Here is a 9,072-nt window from a genome sequence, read left to right as displayed (position 1 = left end):
GGGGGCGCCCTCCCGCGCGCACCTGGGAGGCGGGCCCGCTCGGGGCGGAACAGGTCGACGAGGCCCATGTCCTGCAGCTGCTCGCGCAGGCTGAAGCCGTCCTCGAGGCGGAAGCGGGGCACGTGGGCCACCAGCAGCGTCTCCTGCAGCGCGTCCAGCCACTCCTGCAGCCCCTCCGGCGCCAGCTCGCGCTCCAGCCTGGCCAGGCTCCGCTCCGGCCTGGGCAGGACGAGCACCATGGTGATGTCGTCGCCCTTGAAGGGCAGCTCGAGCACCTGGGTGCCCTCGGCCACGCGCCGGTAGCGGAACTTGCCCTCCTGGTACATCATGGACGCCGTGCACTGCGCGCCGTCCGCCTTGTGGAACGGCTCCTCCCGCGTGTTCTCGGGGCTGAACTTGGACTTCCACAGGCCCTGGAGGAAGACGCCCGTCGGGCAGGCAGAGAACAAGAACGGAGTCGTGCACAGAATGCTCGTTGGCACAAGACGCGTTTGCACGGCACGATGACCGTAATACATGGGTACCAGGAAAAAAGACTGGAGGCGTTTGCAGGGAAGGGCTCATAAAGACTGCATCCAGAGTGATGGCATTGAGAGTGGGTTTTATTTTTCTGTGTGCTTTTTCAGTTTTCAGGTTTTCAGGGATAACTACTTGTTGTTTTATTTGTTTGTCGGCGACAGGGTCTTACTCTGCCACCCAGGTTAGAGTGCAGTGGCATGGTCATAGCTCACTGCAGCCTCAAACTCCTGGGCTCATGCAATTCTCCTGCCTCAGCCTCCCAAGTACATGAAACTACAGGTGTGCACCACCATGCCCAGCTAATTTCTAAATTTTTTGTGGAGAGATGGGGTCTTGCTATGTTGCCCAGCCTGGTCTTCAGCTCCTGGTCTCAAGTGATCCTCCTACCTTGACCTCTCAAAGTGCTGGGATTACAGGAGTGAGCCATTGCTCCCAGCTGACTATTAGCTTTTATAATAAGAAAGATAAAAGTTAAAACCAAGAGCAACCTGCAAGCCTCCTCTTGAATTTCAATCTAGTTTGCCTTTTGCTGTCTGCCTCCCACCAGACTTTTCCAAGGGCCAGCCTCCGAAGTTCTGGGCTCTGCCCCTGGGGAATCAAAGCCAGACTCAGATACAGTCCCAGAGGCTCCTCAGAAGCCCTGCCAGGCAGAGGATGAGGAGTGCTGACTGACTTCCTGCTCAGAGTGGGAGGATCCCTGAGAGATAAAACATGCTTTTGAAAATTACCGCTGCTTATCACTTTCTGGCTCTTTGATTTTGGGAAAAGCCATTTGTCTCTTCTGACTGGCGGTTTCTCGTTTGTAAACTCAAGAGCTGGTGATAGCCAATATTTATAGAGTACTTACGGTGTGCCAGGCACCACTCTAAGCACTATGTATGCATTCTCAATCCCTTCAGTAACCCTGTGAGGTAGATGTGTCATTATTACCATACTATATATGCAGAAGTGGGGTCATAGAAAGGTCTTGGTAACTCACTCGAGCTCACACAGTCATAAATGGAAGAGTCACAGTTTAAAACTAAGTGATCTGTCCAAGTGGCTCAAGGTCCCGTTTGTGATGTGAAGATCAAGAGGGCTAATAAATGACAAGTTGTTCTGCAGACTGTGAAGGGCCATGCACGTTTGGAAGCACAGTCGACTCTATTCTTGGGGAGAGGGAAGCCAAGAGACAGAGTGACTGGCAACAGCAGTGACTGGCCAGCCCCCTGGGCCATGTGGGAGGGAATGATGAATCTGGAGCATGCCCCTGGAAGGGCAAAACGAGCCCCCCTGCCTTGGGCTGCTGGCCCCCTGTGTGCCAGTGCTCTGGTCTACTCCCACCCCCTTCTTCCTTCTCCTTCCCAGGTGTGATCAAGGTGGAGCAAGGTCTAGGACTCTCCTTCCTGAGGAAGACCAGGCCACCTGCTTGGGACAATAGCTGAACCTCTGAGGTGAGCCCAGCACCTGGAGGTTTTGGAGCTTTGGGAAAAGTGAAGTTTGAGTCACTATAGAAGATGCTCCAGGTGATGGGGAAAATCTTGGCACTGAGGATTGCCAACAGACTTGGTCATTGTGTCCCAGAGTTCCAAATGAAGCTCCTGGGCAGCAGAAGTGGTCACGCATACATGAGAGCTCATCACCGGGCACACCTTGCAGCTGAGTTGGCAGGTCTGTGTGTGCGCACACTCCGCCCAAGCCTGGGTCGCTACCAGCTCCTGGGCCTCAGCCCAGCAGCCACAGCCCGCAAGGTTCTGGGGTCGCAACAGATATGTGCCCAGATCAGGCATGGACCGTTTCTCGGAAAGTCTCTACCGACACCAGCCCAGTGGTATGAACGAGGGCAGGCTGAAGAGCAAGAGGAAGCTTCTCGGTCTGTCGGGGGCCATCTGCGTACCTTGAAGTAAATGGTGTTAACCAGCACCAGAACGGTGAGCTCGTTGATGGCGTCCACAGGAATGACGTCTGTGATACGGCCTTCGGTCTTATTGGAAACCCATTTGTTGATTGTCACTCTGGACTGCTCTGCATTTCCCTGAGGAGAATGGGAAACAAACCTACTACCTGTGTTTTTCCACTGGCTTCTTGGTTCTCCTATACCGCTTTTTATATTGCTCATATCCCTCTGTCTTTTCCCCCATCTGATTAAGAAGCCATCACTCTCACCCTAAGAAACCTCATATAACGAATACAGTGCCATATATTTGAATCGGGTTCTCCTTCTGTCACCCAGGCTGAAGAGCAGTGGCATGATCTGCCTCTACCTCCTGGGCTCAGGTGAGCCACCTGTCTCAGCCTCCCCAGTAGCTGGGACTACAGGCATGTACCCACCATACTCGACTAATTTTTTAATTTTTTTGTGGAGACAAAGGCTATGTTGCCCAGGCTATGCTCAAACTCCTGGGCTCAAGCAATCCTCTCACCTCAGCCCCCTGAGTAGCTGGGGCTGCAGGCGTGCACACCATGCCTGGCTGTAGTTAAAAAATATTATCAGAAGAAAAAGAAATAACAAAAAGAGAAATAAGAAGAAATAAAAGAAATGAAGAGAATAAAGGAGAAAATCATCTAGATAAGATAAAACGTTATGTTCTGTGACCTTGGAAACCCCGAACTCACACAAATAGTTTCCAGGACATGTTCTATAGAATGCAATGAGTGAGCCGGTCTCGGTGGCTCAGTCTGTAATCCTGCACTTTGGGAGGCTGAGGTGAGTGGATTGCCTGAGCCCGTGGATTCGAGACCCACCTGGGCAGCAAGACTTCATCTCTACAATAAATCAAAAAAAAAAAAAAATTAACCTTGTGTGGTAGCACATGCCTGTAATTCTGGCTACTTGGAAGGCTGAGGAAGCGGCCACTGCACTCCAGTCTGGGCGACAGAGTGAGACTCCGACTCAAAAAAAAAAAAAAGAATGCAATGAGTGATGGTGGGTGGGCAAGTTAGGAGGGTCAGATAAGTCTGAGAAATGCTGACTGAATACAGCCAATGGGTTTCTTTGTAGACAGGACTTATTTTTTTCTTGAGTCAGAGTCTCTGTCACCCAGGCTGCAGTGCGGTGGCACGCTCACAGCCACCACAGCCTCGACCTGCTGGGTTCAGGTGATCCTTCTGTCTCAGCCTTCCAAGTAGCTGGAACCACAGGAATGTGCCACCATGCCCGGCTGATTTTTATTTTATTTTACTGTAGAAATGAGGTCTCGCTAAGTTGCCCAGTCTGGTCTTGAACCCCTGAGCTCAGGCAGTTCCCTTGCCTTGGCCTCCCAAAGTGCTGGGATTACAGGCGTGAGCCACCACGCCTAGCTTGACAGGACTTCTCAGAACACTTCACAGGCTCATATGCTTCATGAATCTCCAAGAGGAGAATATAATATGTATCATATACCTTTTTTTATTTTTGAGACTGGATCTTGCTTTGTTGCGAAGGCTGGTCTTGAACTCCTAGCCTCAAGCAATCCTTCCACCTCGACCTCATGAGCACATTTTATCTGACTATGGTAACTGTTTAAATTAAATAAGATCTCTCACAGGAATGGCATCTTCAGCATACTGTTTGGTATGTATTTGAAGCTGGTGGATGAAAGGAAGAATTGGTTGTTTATACAATTTTTTCAGAGTAGCCATGATAATTTAAGCTACAGATGCCATCGATTTCTCAGATTTCAAGTAAGAATAAATATTTCAGACGTTCTGACTTGTGGCCAGCCCTCTACCAGTCTTCAGCAAGCCTACAGTGTGCATTTGGACCCTGTTTCTCCACCTCCTCGATCTCCAAGGGGAGCGGGAGATGCTGAGACCAGGGATAATGGTATCTGCAACTCACCTTGAAATCCAACGGCTGGAGCTTGGCTCCATACACCAACTCACTGATGTCCTGGTAGGTCTCATTGAAGGTAAGGGATTTATCTCCAAAAAGGCGGTTGGCCGCTACCAACTTGGAGGATTTGTTGGCTTTTCGATAGAGGCGGCAGTTCAGTTTGGCAAAGAAGAAGTGGATCTGATCAGATGTCTTCTCGGATATGGTGTCAAACTTAAATACCTACAGAAGCCAAAAGAATTAGGTGGTGGGTCGCGGGGGTGGCCCAGCTAACACAGGCGGTGAGCACAGTACCAGCAGCCTGTGGCATCAACCACCAACGCTGTGAGCGCCTTCAACCATAGAGTCTCAGAAGTGCTCAACTCACATTTTTTTTTTTTGAGTCGGAGACTCACTCTGTGCCCAGGCTGGAGTGCAGTGGCATGCTCACGGCTACCAGAGCCTTGACCTTCTGGGCTCAGGCAGTCATTGTGCCTCAGCCTTCCAAGTAGCTGGAACTACAGGCGCGTACTACCACACCTGGCTTTTTAAAAATTTATTGTAGAGACGAGGTTTCACCAAGTTGCCCAGGCTGGCCTCAAACCCCTGAGCTCAGGCAAGCCACTTGCCTTGGCCTCCCAAAATGCTGGGATTACAGGCTTGAGCCATTGCGCCTGGCCCAACTTGCAATTTTTAAATGAATACATGAATAAAAGAAGAATAAGGGTAGGAAAGATAAAGAGAAAAAGAAAAGCAGAGGCTGTGGTGCCACCCGAGGTCTCTGAAGAGCTCTAGACCAACACTCAGACATTTCTTGCTGGAAGGGAAAAAGTCCTCTTGATTCTGGACAGAAAGGGGCAACAGGACAGCATCCCTTCTCTTAGCAAACACTTTTATGGCATCTCCTGGGACCAGTTGTTCTTGAGGCTCTGGGATATTGGTGGGAGGGGTGAGAAAGGAAAGAGTGATTCCATCAGCAAGAGACAAAACAGGTCCAGGATCAAAGCGTCTCGGGGCTGAAGAGGACTCAAAGGCCACCTGTGCCAGTCACAGCCACTGAAGCGGCAACCCCCAGCGCCCACCTTCACTATTCCCAATCAAAACGGGCAAGACATGCCCTCCCCTCCCTCCATGTTCCCAGCTTAGGCAACAAAGGGCCTTTTGGTTTGCTCTGTTCTCTGCCTTGAGTTTTCCTGCTTTTGTCCCAGTAAGACCTTCTTTGGGGATCTTGCTTTTGAAAAACGCGGAGCCTTCTCTCTCCTCCAGGGAGAGACAGTCCCACCCCACACTCCCAACATACGGCATTTGGTGCTGGAGGTCTTGGAGAGGGAAGGGCCCCGAGGACATGCTTGGTTTGGAAACAGTGTTAAAGGGCCACATCGAGGATCTCGTGTGGAGACAGAGACTGGGAACACGGGAGTGCTTTGAGAGCAACACTGACATGTACGCAGACCAGTGAGGGGTCCAGAGACGTGTCTCAAGAGTTTCTAAAGCTACGGTTTCTGGCTAGGCTCGGTGGCTCAGCCTGGAATCCTGCGCCTTGGGAGGCTGAGGTGAGTGGATTGCCTGAGCCCGCGGGTTCGAGACCCACCCGGGCAACTTGGCGAGACTTCATCTCTACAATAAACCAAAAAAAATTAGCCGGTCGTGGTAGCGCGCCTGTAGTTCCAGCTACTCGGAAGGCGGAGGTGGAAGATTGCCGGAGCCCAGCAGGTCGAGGCTGCTGTGGCCGGGAGCAGCCACTGCACTCCAGTCTGGGTGACAGAGTGAGACTCTGACTCAAAAAAAAAAAAGCTACGGTTTCTTTTGTGGAGTGACAGTTCGGCTTAGCTCAGCCCAATGGGCTGAGCAAAGGCAAAGCTCAGTGGAAAGTGGCCACTAGAGTAGAGGGAAATTCTCCGAGACCCACAGACCTCTGTGTCTGAGGTACGGATGAGAGCTGCATAGGTGCCGAGGGCCCTCACGCCCCCCTCCTGCTGGGCTTTGCTGGCGATGCTGATCCAACCTGAAGAAAGACTGCCCCACACCCATGCCAAGGCAGATCAAGGCTCCATTCTGTTCACGGCCTGTTCTCGTGATGCAGTGGCACCTGAACCCATGGCGTTTCTCCTTCTTGTGCCCCACTTCCCCCTGCCACACGGGCTCAACACACGGTCCAAGAATTGCTGTCCGCAGGAACCATACATGGCAGGTCACCATCTAGCAGGCTCTCCTCCCCAGCCAGGGACTCATACCTTCCGGCACACTGCCTGGCACAGAGGGCACGTAAATGGTCAAATGAACAAACACACATATGAATGAAAGAACAACTGGAGAAGCTGGAACAGACACCGGCCTTCTCCCATTTGAGGTAGCTCCAAAGAGGAAACTCAGATTTCCAAAGCAGATATCCAGGTAGTGTTCCTTGCCTCGTTTTGTAAAGATTGTTTTTCAAAGGGAACTGTAACACACAAAGTAGTGATTCGAAGGGAATCACCACCATGGTGAGCTCCCGGGTGACCTGCGGTGTTGGTTTAGGAGCCACTGGGCCTGTGGAGGCCCAGAAGAGGCTTACAGGGAGGAGGCAGGGTGAGGGATTTGGTTTGTACCTCCATTAGCTGCTTGAGGGTGTCGTTACAGGCCCCCAGCTTGGTCATGGCAAAAGCTGTGGAGATACTCAGAGGTGACAGGAAGATGTTGTCACTGGCATTCTTGGAGTCTGCCAGGTGCTGATAGAAGGTGGTGGCAAAGTGAGAATTGGCCTTGGACAGTTCCCAGACCCGCCGGTTGGTGGCCTCGGGGATCTTCTGCTCTGGGCCCTCGTCCTCGGTCGCCTTCTTGTCTGGGGAGCGGTAGATGCACACAGGATTCACAGGGACATCCCGGGGCTTGGCCATGCAGATGTCCTCCACAGCGCTCCCGCGACAGGTCACATGGCCCCAGAAGCCAATGAGCAGCAGGGAGAGAAGACACATCTTCCTGCAAGGAATGAAACTGGGTTACATGGAGAACCCTAGCCCCACTGCCCACCACAGACTTGCCCAGAGAAAGCACAGATGCAGCCCTGGAGACCAGGCTGGAGGGCTGGAGTCTCTGAACCAAGTCCAGCCTTGGATTTCCTGCAGGCAGATAGTCCCACTTACTTGGACATAGTCATGCTGGGATTACTTGAAGTACTGTGTGCATAGGACCCCGTGCTGGGAGAAATGAAGAAGGCAAGGCTTCCTGTCAGTGAGATGGAAAGTGGCTGGGAGCTTTGTCACCAATGGCGGGTGAGGGCAGCAGGGGAGCCACTCCCAGAAACTGGCTGGGATGGCTCATACTTGGTGGAATTTAACCTGGATCTTAGAGGATGGGAGCGACGTCATGGAAGCAACAGAGAGACTTGAGGGGTCAGAAGGCCGAAAGCAGCATCTTTGTGCTGAAGACGTGGCCTCTAGCTCCAGCCCAGGCCTTCCCTGAGCCACAGATGAATGTATGCTGGAGAGATCCCCCGGGAAGTCCTGCAGCCTCCTTAGTGAACTGTGACTGAGCTACTGACCATTCTCTCCACAGGCCTGCTTTACCCTTTGTGTCCTCCAAGTGGTGATGGGACTCTCCTACTCCCCCGACTCCTCTGCCACCTTCCTCATTAGTGAACCCCAGATTAGATTGGTTCAGCTTCACTGTGATTTTTTTTTGAATCGGAGTCTCACTCTGTCACCCAGGCTGGAGTGCAGTGGCATGCTCATGGCCACCACAGCCTTGACCTGCTGGGCTCAGGTGATCCTTCTGCCTCAGCCTTCCAAGTAGCTGGACCCACAGGCGTGTACCACCACACCCGGCTATTTTTTGGGAGGAATTTATTGTAGAGATGAGGTCTTGCCAAGTTGCCCAGGCTGGTCTCGAATCCCTGGGCTCAGGCAATCCTCTCGCCTCTGCCTCCCAAAGTGCTAGGACTACAGGCATAAGCCCCTGTGTCCAGCACTTCGTTGCTCTCTTACAAGTTCTTGCCACTGTCTTAATCTGGGCCCTCATTGTTTTTTATTGCCTGGAATTTTTTTTTTTTAAGTTGGGGGTCTCATTCTGTTGCTCAGGCTGGAAGTGTAGTGGCATGATCATGGCTCATAGCAGCCTCGACCTCCCAGGCTCAGGCAATCCTCCTGCCTCAGATTCTTGAATAGTTGGGACTACAGGCACATGTCACCATGCCTAGCTTATTTTATTGCCTTAAATTGTTAATAGTTTCCAACATGGGTTCACTAAAGACAAAGGAAGCTAATTTCTCATTTAAATTAAATGCAATAGTGAGATTGGCAAAGTAGGAGAATTGAGACACCCAGTAAACCAATCCAAGAGACAATGTCTCTTGTAATACTTTTTGTAGATGAGACAGGGTGGGCCAGGGGCTTCCTCAGCTGGTTTGGGGTCCCTGGGTGTAGGGGAGGGAGTCTGTCTGTGGGTGCTAAGTTGGCTGAGTCTTCTGGTGGGAAAAGACGGCTCCCGCCGCAAAGATGCACTGAGGTGGTTGGACAGGCCGTGAGGTGCTGCTGGAAGCTGGGGCTGCACTGGGGACTGGTCTTCCTGCAAGGTCTCAGGCCAGCTGCAGCCCTTTCAAGGACAGATTGGGACAGAGGAAACACCAAGGGAGAGACAAACAGAGGCAGGTGAGAATGCAGAGAGAGGAGAGAGAGCCTGAGAAAGGAGGTTAGAGAGGGAGGGAGGAGAGAAAGGAAGAAGAGGGAGAGGAGAAAGGGGTAAAGAGGAAGGAGAGAGAGGAGAGAGAGAAGAGAAGAAGAAGAAAGAAAGGGAGGAGAGAGGGA

General features: G+C 51.9%; 1 protein-coding gene across 1 annotated transcript in view; it reads right to left on the bottom strand.

Moving 5' to 3' along the window:
• Positions 1 to 7,246, bottom strand: part of SERPINC1 (serpin family C member 1) — a 12,612-nt gene extending 5,366 nt beyond the window's left edge. Inside the window, exons 1-4 of the mRNA XM_008055917.1 lie at positions 6,880 to 7,246; positions 4,319 to 4,534; positions 2,396 to 2,533; positions 23 to 413 (exon numbers count right to left, since the gene is read on the bottom strand). Of these exons, the coding sequence (XP_008054108.1) occupies positions 23 to 413; positions 2,396 to 2,533; positions 4,319 to 4,534; positions 6,880 to 7,245 (1,111 nt within the window). The 5' untranslated portion in view covers position 7,246. The remainder of the gene's footprint in view (positions 1 to 22; positions 414 to 2,395; positions 2,534 to 4,318; positions 4,535 to 6,879) is intronic.
• Positions 7,247 to 9,072: the final 1,826 nt, after the last annotated feature.

Source organism: Carlito syrichta, unplaced genomic scaffold (assembly GCF_000164805.1).
Source record: "Carlito syrichta isolate Samal-C Ts95f unplaced genomic scaffold, Tarsius_syrichta-2.0.1 Scaffold302029, whole genome shotgun sequence".
Lineage (NCBI taxonomy): Eukaryota > Metazoa > Chordata > Mammalia > Primates > Tarsiidae > Carlito > Carlito syrichta.
This window is presented reverse-complemented; position numbering and strand designations above follow the sequence as displayed.